This window comes from Alosa pseudoharengus, unplaced genomic scaffold, assembly GCF_046254945.1.
Source record: "Alosa pseudoharengus isolate Yale_2024_CS ecotype anadromous, Long Island Sound unplaced genomic scaffold, YU_APseudo_1.1 YU_APseudo_1.1_scf_8, whole genome shotgun sequence".
NCBI lineage: Eukaryota > Metazoa > Chordata > Actinopteri > Clupeiformes > Clupeidae > Alosa > Alosa pseudoharengus.
The window spans coordinates 6408941-6423085 of NW_027468870.1; the positions used below are offsets into that span (position 1 = coordinate 6408941).

Here is a 14145-nt window from a genome sequence, read left to right on the forward strand (position 1 = left end):
AGTTTAGTGTACCTCATCTTAGCTTAGCTTAGCTTAGCTTTGCTCAGCTTAGTTTAGCTTAGCTCAGCTTAGCTGTGGGACGGCTGAGAGGCCATGTCGAAGAAGCTTCTGGCGGGTTTTTGAGGCAAAGCCCCTGAGGCACATCGGTCAGACCCCTTGGAGTGATGGAGTCTGCAGCAGGCGGCAAGAGCACCTGTGTGAAATACCTCTCTTTTGCCCCAGCGCGTCAGCACTGCTCCGAGCATGCGCGTGTGTGTGTGTGTGTGAGAGAGAGATCTGTGTTGTCACGGTAACCCTCACATTCTCCACATCTCTCAGCTCCAAACGGCCTCAGCCTGTTCTCATTGGCTCCTCATTAGGATCAACGCTGGTGTACCATAGAGACTCACACTGGCCTGTTCTCATTGGCTCCTCATTAGGATCAACGCTGGTGTACCATAGAGACTCACACCGGCCTGCTATGGCGGGTTTGTACGTTATTGAACACTGACCTGCGCCGGTGTGTGTACGTTAGAAACAATGATGACCTTTGACCTCCTGCTCTCTGCCTGCTAGTGTGTGCTTCAGCAGGACACTGATGCTGTGTGTGTGTGTGTTTGTGTGTGTGTGTGTTCTCAGAGACTCATGAGGGGAAAGCGCCGAGCCCTTCCATCTCGCGGCAGTCCAGCATCGAGACGGACCGGGTGTCGCGGGACTTTGTGGACTTCCTGAAGAACCTGCAGAAGCCGGGTCGAGAGATCCACAAGCAGAGCCGTGCCTTCATCGAGGGCATGGCCAATAAGAAGGTCTGTTCTTAGCAGCATGGCCAATAAGAAGGTCTGTTCTTAGCAGCATGGCCAATAAGATCTGTTAGTTTAGAGGCTAGTGAGCTCTGTTCATTGAGACCATGACTAATAATAATAATGTAAGAATAAAAAAGTATACTCTAAGAGAGTAGCCAATAAGAGAGTCTGTTCATGAGCATGGCCAATAGCCTGGGTGCCATTCCGAACTTAGTCCCGCCCACAACGTTTGAGGTCGGGAAGTTCGACTAGAATTGAGTATGACTACGTCAGGCTACATGGCCAATAAAATTGTCTGTTAATGGAATGGCTAATGAAAAGGTCACTGCTTTTTGAAACACAGTTGTTGTCTAAACTCTGTGCGTGCGTGTGCGTATGCGCGTGTGTGTGTGTGTGCGTGTGCGTGTGCGTGTGCGTGTGCGCGTGCGCGTGCGTGCGTGCGCGCGTGCGTGCGTGCGTGTGTGTGTGTGTGTGCACTATCTACCATCTCACAGGATCTCAGTGCTGATGAGCTGTCGGAGTGTGTGCAGGACTTCTACCAGAACATGTCTGACCGTCTCATGACTCATTTCAAAGGTAAAGTCCACACACACCACACACATACAGGGTACTCCTCTCACACACACACACACACACACACACACACAGGATACTCCTCACACATATACTCCACACACATACATCCACAATGTCATTTTTTAGATGAAAGTCAGTGTTTCCCACAGAATTGAATTCTATTTGTGGTGGTAGGTTTGCGGAATACAACAGTTTTTAACAAATTAGCACAGCGTGGTTAAAAGATTTAAAGGAATTATCCGGAGTAAAATGCACTTTAGATCAATTTACGGATGATTGGGAGTACATACGTTGAGTTGACATCCAAATCATGTCATTCGGATGTGTTTTGAGAAAGTTCGATGTTACCGTTTTTAGTCAAAAGCCTGGAAGTGACGCATGTCATTTCGCCGCTACAAAACGCTATTTTTATACCTCTTCTACAGTTCCAAACAACATTACACTTACGTGGTAGTGAGTAGAGGGTCCCTAAAGCCAAACCGAAGTATCCCGAGGTCTTTATGAAAGGGCGTCGTAGTGGGGGGACAAGTGGGAATAAATTACCCGGGCCCCAAGTGGGGGGAGGGCCCCTAAGGAGTTTAATTTTATTTTCCTTAATAATAAATAATTTCCTTAATTTAAAGATCTTAATAAATGTTATTAACTAATATAGATGCAAATATCTTGGGTAAATGCATCAGTTGATTGATGTATTAAATTGTGTCCAAGCCAACATTGTTTGAGGGCAGGCACCCTCTCCCTTGCACGAAATGGTTCAGTCTGCCTTCCCCTGCTAGGCGCATCTTTGAAGTAACGTTCATTCTGCCGAAGCGGCAATGCAGTCACGGTGTGAAGATGTCTAAGTCTAAGAAAGCTAAATCCGGTTCCCAGAAAAGAAAAGAGAGGCAAGAAAGGGAGAAAAAAAGAAATGAGGGAAAACAAGTGTTAACAACCTTCTTTCCCAAGAAAGGTGAGCCCAATGTGAAAGCAATAGTCTACAAATGAAATGAACTCCACCGTGAATACCACCGTGAATCCGCGATTATCAGTGCTAAAACAGCATTAACACAAAATTAGAAATAACATGATGCCTGATTTATAGCCTACCACAACATTTCAATAGCCTACTAATTTGAAAATTATCATGAGCTAATAGCTTAACTTAGTAGGCTCAATGTTAGGTTCATGAGGAAAGGCTGTCAAATTAGTAGCAAAGCTAACTTGTGAAACGCAACGCAGAAACTGTCACAGAGAGTGATGCAGCAGCAGCAGACCTCTCACCATCTGATGTGGACTTGACTTAATGTATAGATAGCTGTTCTCTCAGCCAAAAGTGTTCAATTTGTATAGATAGCTGTTCTCTCTGCCAAAAGTGTTTTCATTCATTTCATGTTCTAGTTTTTAAACATTCTTCAAATAAAACAGAAATTCAGTGAAGTCTTGGGTAATAAGATTATTTTCTGTTATACAGTACATATAAGAGTTGTTAGATTAATTCAATGTGTGATTAGATAGTAGTTAGTTGTGAACCTCATGCTTCATGCTTACAGCCGGTGGTTGGTTGGTTGGGAGGGGGGGGGGGGGGGGGCTTGGTGCTACGCCCCTGATCCCCAAAAGTCTTTATGTGGTCGGATAGAGAGTCCAGAATGGAAAAAAAAAACGGCGACGAAATGTTGAATTTGCAGAGCGTGTTACTCCACACTCAGCAATCGACTCCTACGAACTTTCCCCTGAAGATAGCAGCAAAGATGGCAACATTTCCGGAAAGATACTGGCTTGATGAAATTCATTCTGGAGTCTATATCCGACCACATAAAGACCTCGGGATACTTCGGTTTGGCTTTAGGGACCCTCTACTCACTACCACGTAAGTGTAATGTTGTTTGGAACTGTAGAAGAGGTATAAAAATAGCGTTTTGTAGCGGCGAAATGACATGCCCGGCCCGCGTCACTTCCAGACTAACGAGTTTTGACTAAAAACGGTAACATCGAACTTTCTCAAAACACATCCGAATGACATGATTTGGATGTCAACTCAACGTATGTACTCCCAATCATCTGTAAATTGATCTAAAGTGCATTTTACTCTGGATAATTCCTTTAAGCCCAATTTAGCCAGTGGACTTTTATGCCAACAATTGCCTGATTGTTAATATTTTCTAAACATGCAGGTAGGTGTTTATTGAGAGACAGAGAGACAAGGAGAGGGTGTGCAAAGGTGCACATAGCTCTACACTGAATGAATTCCATCCAATTGAAATAGTACAACATGGAAAATCATTGTGTGGTGGTCAGTGCTGATATTGTGGTGGGCCGCCACAAATAAGTCAATGTATGGGAAACACTGGAAGTTGCTATGTTTCTTGGTGAAAACTGTGTGTGTGTGTGTGTGTGTGTGTGTGTGTGTGTGTGTGTGTGTGTGTGTGTGTGCGTGCATGTGCGTGTTGCAGGCTCCTCTGAGCGTGTAGAGTGTGTTATGGATCAGGTGGAGAAGTACATCATGACTCGGCTGTACAAGAATGTCTTCTGCCCTGAAACCACCGACGACGAGAAGAAAGACCTGGCAACTCAGAACCGCATCAGGTCAGAAACACACAAGCTCACACATGCATACACACACACACACGCATACACACATGCACACACACGCGCACACACACGCTCACACTTGCATACACACACACACACACACACACACACACACACACACACACACACACACACACACAAGGCTCCTGACATCATGCCAATCTCCCCATATCAATGACAGGGCTCTGCACTGGGTGACCATTCAGATGCTGTGTGTACCACTGGACGAGGAAATACCGGAGGTGTCTGACAGCGTCGTCAAGGCCATCACAGGTGAGAGAGGGAGGGGTCAGAACATCACAGTTGAGGGAGGGGTCAGAACATTACAGGTGAGAGAATGAGGGTTCAGAACATCACAGTTGGAGGGGGGGGGGGTCCTAACATCACAGTTGAGGGAGAAGTCAGAACATTACAGGTGAGAGAATGAGGGTTCAGAACATCACAGGTGAGGGAGGGGGCGTTAGGGAGAATTTATATCAGTACTGACTGTGTGGATGTCAGTGATTACAGTGTTGATTTGGTGCGTGTGTGTGTGTTTCTGTGCGTGCGTGCGTGTGTGTGTGTCTGTGTGTGCGTGCGTGTGTAGATGTGATTGAGATGGACTCGAGGCGTGTGCCGCGGGACAAGCTGGCGTGCATCACCAGCTGCAGTAAGCACATCTTCAACGCCATCCGCGTCACCAGGAACGAGCCCGCGTCCGCCGACGACTTCCTGCCCACGCTCATCTACATCGTGCTCAAGGCCAACCCGCCACGCCTGCAGTCCAACATCCAGTACATCACGCGCTTCTGCAACCCCAGCCGACTCATGACCGGAGAGGACGGATACTACTTCACCAACCTGGTACACACACACACACACACACACACACACACACACACACACACACACACAGTGTCTCAGTCTCTCTCCTCCTCTCTGGATGTTTCTCTCTCTCACACACACACACACACACACACATACACACACAGGGCTATATCTTGCACTTTAGCGCAGACTTTGCGCAAATCGCTTTGTGAGCGTATCTTGGGTGCTGTTTCTATTTTACCGGCGGGATCATGACTGTTGTGCCTGACGCAAATCTAAAATGGGGTGGTCTGAAGTAGCTACATTAATCATGGGTATGGTTTGGGCGTAACGTGCAATAATCCAACCAATCAGAGCGTCATCTCACATTCCCTTTAACAACAGGCACGCTTGTTCCATAGCGGATTGCTATTATTCCTGGCTGGAATCCAGCCAGGAACGGTTCACAGCTCTATAGTCAGTTGGGAACAGTTTGCTATTGATTTTTCCTCTTGACAAAATGTAATACAGAAATGTCACTTTACGATGTTTTGGTATCACTCTCACTGAATCACGAGGTTATGAATGCATGGTGATATTTTTGCAATGTAATCTACCTTACTATAGAGTATAGACAATGCATATCTGTCAGATAAGCTCTCCTCTCCCGTGCTGCTGCTGGGGCATTTGGGTTAAATGGCATTGGCATGCAGTTTAACTTCACGTCTCATTAAGTCCTCTAATATTTCCTAATTTATGTCATCAACACATCCGTGATTCGTGGAAATGTGTACGCTAGATTTATACCTATTTTTTCACATCGGACACCACACTGATTTCTCTCGTGTAGCAATATTTGTCCTTGTAATTATGTATGGTTTGGAGAAATGGGAACTGCGTCGTATAGATGAGAGGAGCAAAGTGCATTGCGCAACACAGGCGCCCAAGCAAGCGCTCCTGCAGGTGTACGCTACGGCTGTACCTTACCATCAGGCAACAGAAACAGTTTCTAAGTTGACCTTTCCAACTCTGCACAGTATCCCATTAACTGCATGACAATAGGCTATTTACAATATTTTATATAAAGTAGAGTTTGTAAACACGTTATCATCAACTTAATGCACACATAACTTTTGTTTGAGCAGGAGAGAAAATAACAATGAATGGACGCAGCAACTACAGAAATTGTAGCCAAGGCTACTTGCTGCTTTCTTTTACTGTCTATGGTTGCTGGTTAACAGCACATAATAAGCTTATTTAAGCGAATTCACAAACTCAAGACTTCAAGGCCATCATGGATATAAAACGTTTTTGAAAACAACAAAAGGATGGAGGGAACAAAGCAAAGCTTGGAGTTATTTCAGATGGACTACAACAAGGTAGGCAAAATTGTGGTGCTTGTCAAAACCTTAGCGCAGCTGGAATAATGCTTATAAGCTGATGTTAAAGCGCACACGAGCCATACACAAAGGTAAATCGAAACAAAACCAAAGGTAACTTTAGCCTTTATAAAGTCTGTATAAAGTTGTCCAAATTAATAGGTCGTAATTAGGCGTTGTTGTTGTAAAGATATTGCATGTAGATGTACTATATAGGCTACTACATTTTTAGTTGACCAATGCACGAACAAACCCGGGAAACGGACAAATATTATCAAGGCTTTGAATGTTTCCATCTGTGCACAGGGTGTCTGTAGATCGGTGTGCATAGCATTAATTTCTGCAGGCCTGTGGCCATGCATGCACCCTTAAAATAGCATCTGAATTTGCGCCACTGACTTTAGACCATGAGGTTCCTGGTCTGTGGCGGAATTGTTTTCTGAAACTGCAAAATATCAACAGGGACCGTTTGCGCCGGAACACGCCCCCTCTTTTTGCTGAAACGCCCCCGTGGGCGCACATGTACCTGTGGAGGGAAAATTCCAATATGCGCTGACTGCAAAATAGGAAAGACAAATGCGCGAGTATACAAAGTCAATTGCGCTGGTGTGCACGATAGAGCCCACAGTGTCTCAGTCTCTCTCCTCCTCTCTGGATGTTTCTCTCTCTCTCTCTCACACACACACACACACACACACACACACACACACACACACACACACACACAGTGTCTCAGTCTCTCCCCTCCTCATTGTCTCTCCTCCTCACTGGATGGTTCTCTCTCACACACACACACACACACACACACACCCTCTCACCCCCTCTGTTTCTGCCCCCTCCCCCAGTGCTGTGCTGTGGCCTTCATAGAGAAGCTGGATGCCCAGTCTCTGAACCTGAGCTCTGAGGACTTTGAGCGCTACATGTCTGGCCAGGCGTCTCCCTGCGGGCCGGAGGCGGGCCGCGGCTGGGCCGGCAGTGGGCCGGCGGGCGCCAGCCCTGGGGTGGTGCAGGCCCAGCGGCAGATAGAGACGCTCTCGGGCCTTAGCCAGCGGCAGGAGCAGGTTGGAGTTGTGTGTGTGTGTGTGTGTGTGTGTGTGTGTGTGTTTGAGGTGTGTGTTTTTGTTGTAACTGAGATGTGTGTGTGTGTGTGTTGTAACTGAGGTGTGTGTGTATGCTCCCCAGGTGCTAAAGGGTGTGTGTGTGTGTGTGTGTGTGTGTGTGTTGTAACTGAGGTGTACATTGATATGTGTGAGTATTGTAACTGATATGTGTGTATTGTAACTAATATGTGTGTGTGTGTGTGTGTGTGTGTGTGTGTGTGTTGTAACTGAGGTGTGTGTGTGTATTGTAACTGATATGTGTATGTGTGTGTGTGTGTGTGTGTGTGTGTGTGTGTGTGTGTGTGTGTTGTAACTAAGGTGTGTGTGTAGGCCTGTCGCAATATTCAATAAATCAATTAATCGCATGATAATTAAAATCAGCTCGATAATTTTTCTGGCCGCGATAAATGCCATTTGCTTTTTTGTTTTCCTCGTCTCTCTCTCTCCCTCTCTCGGGTCCTTAGAGTAACGATGAGTGAACCCTCATGTCAGTCACTTGTCAGTCGCATGGTGTGTGGGGAGGCGGGACTACTGGTGTAGCCTACCACAGAGTGCAGCTAAAGAGCCGCGTGAGAAGTATACCGGTAGGCACTAGGCAGAGAGAAAGCTAGTTGCGAGTTCGAGTAGGCTACGCCTAATAAAGACAAAAAAGATGGAAGTGGTTTCTAAGCCAAACGCGACAGCTGCAGTGTGGGAGCATTTAAACCGAATGCCCGTGGTGAACCACTGAACGTGTGCGAGTCGGTGTGTCGCATTTTCTGGAAAACAGTCACAATTAAAAGCGGCAACACAACAAACATGCATATGCATCTAAAACACAATCATCCGCTGCAGTTTTCCCAGTTGGGAAAAAAAAAACACAACAAGTGGGCCGTCTTCCTCTTCCCGAGGAAAATTCTCAGAATGACAATATTATCGCTTATCGCAATAATTTCTGAGACAATTTATCGTCCAGCAAAATTTGCTATCGTGACAGGCCTATGTGTGTGTATTGTAACTGATATGTCTGTGTGTGCGTGCGTTGTAACTGAGGTATGTGTGTGTATTGTAGCTGATACATGTGTGTGTGTGTGTGTGTGTTGTAACTGAGGTATGTGTGTGTGTGTGTGTGTGTGTGTTGTAACTGAGGTGTACATTGATATGTGTGAGTATTGTAACTGATATGTGTGGTAACTGAGGTATGTGTGTGTGTATTGTAACTGATATATGTGTGTGTGTGTTTTTATTGTAGCTGATATGTGTGTATTGTAACTGATGTGTGTGTGTGCATCTTCCCCAGGTGCTGGAGGGTGTGCGTGAGCTGCAGGCGGAGCTTGTGCAGTGGGAGGCGAGCGTGGCGCGGCAGGTGCAGGGCATCCAGGAGAGGTACCCGCTGGAGCTCCGCCCCCTGCCACCTGCGCCCGCCATCGACTCCGACAACACCGACGACGACCGCCTGCCCCCGCCACTCACGCCGCAGGTCTTCGCTGGCTAACGTCGCCCTGTGTGTGTGTGTACTTATGGTATCCTGCACCTGTGTGCAGCGTGTGTGTGTGTGTGTGTGTTAGCCTGGTACGTGTGGGAGTGTGCAGTGTGTGTATGAGAGATCTGTTATTATTTAAGGGAAAGAGCGTCTGCTGTGCGTTTTCAAATGGGTGTGTTTGATCTCCATCAGTTTTGTTTTTATTTTGATATTTTTCCATCATTTTAATTTCATCCTTTTACTTTTTTTAATTGTGTACATGCTAGAAGCAGACAACTAGGCTGGTGAAACTTAAGAGACATGCTAACAGCAGACGTGCTTAAAGCAAAAATGCTTACAGCAAATGGCCAGGCTAGGGCTAGGCTAGGTTCTTTAGCCAAATGTCCAGGCTAGGGCGAGGCTAGATTCTTTAGCCAAATATCCAGGCTAGGACTAGGCTAGATTCTTTAGCCAAATGTCCAGGCTAGGGCTAGGCTAGGCTCTTTGCCTCTCTCCAGGCTAGGCTCTTTAGCTTCTCTCCAAACTCTTTGCCGTTCAGGTCCATCTTAATTGTGCAACTGACTCTCTGAACTCATAAAGGTTTTATTTATTTATTTAACTTAACTTATTTACCGCAAAAAATTCAGTTCAAATTTCTCTGCGAGCCACATGCAGTCAACAAAAGAACAACAACATATCTGGCTCACGAGCTACCAACTCCCAGCCCCTGCACTCCACACGTATCAGCCTGGGGTTTCCCATGCTGCCTTACGCGCACAATTTTATTCACGCTGCTAGGCAGCCTGGATTCCATGGAGCAAATTTTCGCCTCAATTAGGGGACCAATCACAGAACTGAGTGAGGGACCGAAGCCGTTATGAGCTACGTACAGACGCATTTGATAGACATTCGTAGCGCCCAATAAACGTCTCTGGGCATTTGTAAACCACCTTTCAAAAACTAGAAAATGAATGTCTAGTTCCCAATGAGATGAGGTCTGACGTTAGCCAGGCTACACACGTATATGGTGTACCAACAAGAATATTCAAAATGAGACGCAGGGTTCTAATGCGTGTCCGCAGCTCACATCAGCACTGTGGAAACTGCTCAGTGAGAACAGGCAGTGACACCAGCCCCTGCTAATTTATTGACACGTCACAAGACTGAATCAGGCATTAATCGGTTGGGTAATTAGAAAAACTTTTCGACAAATAGAAGAAGATGACAGCGCTGGACTTTGAATGGGTTTTTTTTTAGAAGATTTGTGGTAATGGTGAGACTTTTCAAGGAATTCAGCGCTTCCTTGTCTGTGCTCTGCCCCACCGTTGTTTGCTTGTAAGGTCTCGTGCATGCTGTTAAATTTCATAGTGATTAAATTAAGGTTAGTTTCTGTGCAGTGGTATTATAACATTGTGTCAGACATATTAGAGCCCAGAGTGCAGGAAGTCAGGGAGCCAGACTCGAGTCGTGTAGAAACCTGAAGCTGAAGTTAGTGTTGCGCTCCAGATTATACCTCATACCTCTGGTCCTCCGCGAGTACATTTGAAGCTCATCAGTCTCATGGCATTACGCACCCACTCCGCTGCGTTACATATCCAGTGTTGCGCTGCTTGGGCTGAAATAGGCAGTGTTGTCCAATGTGTCCAGTATTCACGGTTTTGGGGGCTTAAGACCGAAATGGGAAAAGGAAATTGTAAATGTGTTATATAACTAACATCCCAGAGAAGCTGCTGGGGGCAGACCTGTGGTTATCATAACTGACCGCCACACTTTAGGGATCAATATTCTGGTGGTCAAATGTGTCATAAAACACACCTGAAGAATAAATCTGTACGCTAATGATATTTATACCATTCCTGTGATATATGGGTACGAATATGTTAAAGTTCATTCCGAATACGTTATTGTCTTGTGACTGCATGGGTATGAGGCCTTCCCAAGCTTACTGACCATATGATGCCTCAGGAGTTTGTTGTGGTCTCATTACATTTGGGCTGTAACCGTCTGGCGTCTTCTACAACCATTACAATATGTTACTGTACCTGCTAGTGTTAAAGGAGAATTCCGGTGTGATTTTGACCTAAAGTGTTTTGAATGAACAGGTATGATAAGGGATCAGATTCCAAAAATAATTCTGTGGAAATGCATGGATTACAGTAGCAGCAACTGGAATCCATGCATTTCCACGGAATTATTTTTGGAATCTGATCCCTTATCATACCTGTTCATTCTTACTCGTCGCTCGACTTATCGTGACTAAATTCAAGATGGCTGCAAACGCTAAACTTCGAGAAGATACTGTCTGTATAAATTGTCTTGTAAGTAAACTACCAGTGCTTTTTCAAAGTTCTCAATGTCTCGTTTTAAATGTCAGGGCCCTCGGAAGTCTACCAATGAAGTGTGGAGATACATTGAGCCTCGTAAATGGTGTAAAACAGTGATTTATTTGCATGGCTATGCCGATGCCGAGGCACCACCATTGACCGCCTTGTTGGTAGCATCGGCTAACTAGCGCCAGATTTCGGAGTGCAGGGGACAAGCCGAGATGGGCTATGAGACATACGTTCACACTCGGTATCATGTTTCAAAACACTTTAGGTCAAAATCACACCGGAATTCTCCTTTAATGAGGTTGGGTTCTGCTACACCCATTACAATTATGTTACTGTGCCTGCTAGTGTTAATGAGGTTGGGTTCTGCTACAGGGTTGGAGATAGTACTACAGCGTTAATGTGGTAGCATACTGTTACAGCGTTAATGGGGATGGTACTACATTCTTAATATGGTTAGTACTACAGCGTTAATTGGCTTGGTACTACAGCGTTAATTGGCTTGGTACTACAGCGTTAAAAGGGATGGTACTACATCGTTAATGTGGTTGCATACTTTTCCAGCGCTAAAGGGGATGGTACTACATCGTTAATGTGGTTGGTACTACAGTGTTAATTGGCTTGGTACTACAGCGTTAAAGGGGATGGTACTACATCGTTAATGTGGTAGCATACATTTACAGCGTTAATGGGGATGGTACTACAGCGTTAATAGGGTTGGTACTACAGCGTTAATGTGGTTGGGTACTGCAGTGTTAATGTGGCTGGGTACTGTTACAGCGTTAATGGGGTTGATACTACAGCATTAAAGGGGGATGGTACTACATCGTTAATTGGCTTGGTACTACAGCGTTCATTTGGTTAGGTATTGTTACAGGGTTATTAGGGGTGGGTACTACAGCGTTAATGTGGTTGGTACTACAGTGTTAATTGGCTTGGTACTACAGCATTGATGGGGATGGTACTACATCGTTAATGGATTGATACTAGGGCGTTAATGTGGTTGCATACTGTTACAGCGTTAATGGGTTGATACTACGGCGTTAATGTGGTTAGGTATTGTTCCAGGGTTAATAGGGGTGGGTACTACAGCGCTAATTTGGTTGGTACTACATCGTTAATGGGGTTAAGTATTGTTACAGGGTTAAAAAAGATGGTACTAGAGCAGTGTTTCTCAGTGTGGTCCGCAAGCTATCCCAAGTGGTCCGCGAGCAGACGTGGTAAGATATAATATAGATGAGTTGTTTGCAATATTGAACCAACATGTATGTAAATCCAAACAGTTCTTCAACACTGCCTAAGCTACGGCAGTTTAAATCATATGAATCCTCTGACACAATAAGCAAGGTGCAAAGACAGTTAGCAAGGTGGTTCACTAAGTAGGCCTATTGTGTAATATACTGTTGAAGTAGGTCTAGGCCTACTCTTTTTTTTCAGCTTGGTGGTCCATGTTTTTTTTATTGGTTAAGTGGTCCCTAGTCTGGAAAAGTTTGAGAAACACTGTGCAAAAGCATTAGTGGGGATAGTAGTAAAGCGTTTAGGGCATTTGATTGTTAACCAGCAGCAGCATCCTTTATGCTGGAAGGGGGAAGGAAGGGATGAAACAGGCCCTGCTACTGTACGTTATCACACTGGGACTTGAGACTACTGCTGAAGGGACTGGTGCTAGAGACGTGTGTGTGTGTGTGTGTGTGTGTGTGTGTGTGTGTGTGTGTGTGTGTGCGCGTGCGCGCGCGTGTGCTTGTGTGTGTGATCATGACCCCTGCTCTCATTGATGTTCTGAATATAACCAGTGTGTTGTTTGACTACTGTGCTACCTGTTCAGCCTCTGTAGGGCAGTTTAAGGGACAGTGTGTCTCATTCCTGCACACCTTGGGCTGAAGACCTCAATACCATTCATCTTAATATCAATATCATTCATCACTTATCGTATTATCATCAAAGTCTTGTAACAGTACCAAAATTATGACTTCAATATGACACCAGTATTGATGACACTGTAGTATTCAATATGACACCAGTATTGATGACACAATACCAAGGCAAAAGCCTGAAGCATCAGTTATTAAAGTAGTAGAATAGGCCTAGATAATGGAGCATGGGACTTATATTTCTTCTTTTTTTGTAACTGATAATGAATATGGCTTTTATTTAGACCGAATTAAATTAAACACAATTGTGTATCGGGACATTTTTCTAGTATTGGTGTATCATGCAACACTGGTGGACACTAAACATTAACCTCACTTTTAATGGTCCACACAAGGGTGTGTGTGTGTGAGTGTGAGTGTGTGTGTGTGTGTGTGTGTGTGTGTGCGCGAGCTGCGAGCGAGAGATCAAAAGAGGTTGTGTATTCAGAAAACACTCCTTATTTCACCGGTTTGTAAATGAGGGAGATTATCTCCCTGTAGGGTTAGAACTCTACCTTGACTGGTTTATGTATATTTATTTAAAAATGTAATATATTTGAGTTGTTTGACAGAGTAATCATAATTTATCATGCAAAATAAAACATTAATGAAGGCTGCCGTAGTGTCTTGTTTATCTTCTTTGGTGTGGTGGCTTTAGGTGTCCACGGTTTCAGAAGCTGCATCTAACCCATGTACTGTACAGTGGCTATAAAAAGTATTCACTTGGATATTTCACCTTTTTATTGCTTTAATAAATGGAATCTTTGTCCATTTAATTTGGCCTTTTTTTTTACAATCATTTACAAAAATCCCCTTTTTGATGTCAAAGTGACAGCAAATTTCTACAAAGTAATGTTAATTAATTAAAAATAATGCAAAATACCCGGTTGCTTTAATATTTACCCCTGTTAAAGTGACTGACCTAAATCAACAGTGGTCCAGCCAATTCGCTTATTCACCCAGCGGCGAGAACAAGGCTACAGGTACACTTGCCATTACACCTTAGTCCAGCAGATGGAGGTAATGCACTCTGTTTGCAAAAAAAAACTCACTGAAGAAGAAGAACATGCCATCGAACCCTTCTTCCTTCTTCGGTGAGATTTTTCTGCATACAACATGCATACAACTTTTGTCTGAGTTCTTCACCAGTCAAAGCTCTTTGGGTGAGAGGCAAAGCTGTTATTAAATCTCGACTAATGTTCACCCAAAGACATACGGGAGACTCCAAGGTCAAAAGGTTCTTTGGTCTGATAAGACCAAATTGAGCTTTTTT

The 14145-nt window shown here is 44.7% G+C and overlaps 1 protein-coding gene across 1 annotated transcript in view; it reads left to right on the forward strand.

The window, feature by feature from the left end:
* Positions 1–10728, forward strand: part of rabgef1 (RAB guanine nucleotide exchange factor (GEF) 1) — a 19147-nt gene extending 8419 nt beyond the window's left edge. Inside the window, exons 4-10 of the mRNA XM_076274544.1 lie at positions 619–785; positions 1277–1358; positions 3788–3920; positions 4108–4199; positions 4513–4769; positions 6937–7152; positions 8471–10728. Coding sequence (XP_076130659.1) covers positions 619–785; positions 1277–1358; positions 3788–3920; positions 4108–4199; positions 4513–4769; positions 6937–7152; positions 8471–8665 — 1142 coding nt within the window. The 3' untranslated portion in view covers positions 8666–10728. The remainder of the gene's footprint in view (positions 1–618; positions 786–1276; positions 1359–3787; positions 3921–4107; positions 4200–4512; positions 4770–6936; positions 7153–8470) is intronic.
* Positions 10729–14145: the final 3417 nt, after the last annotated feature.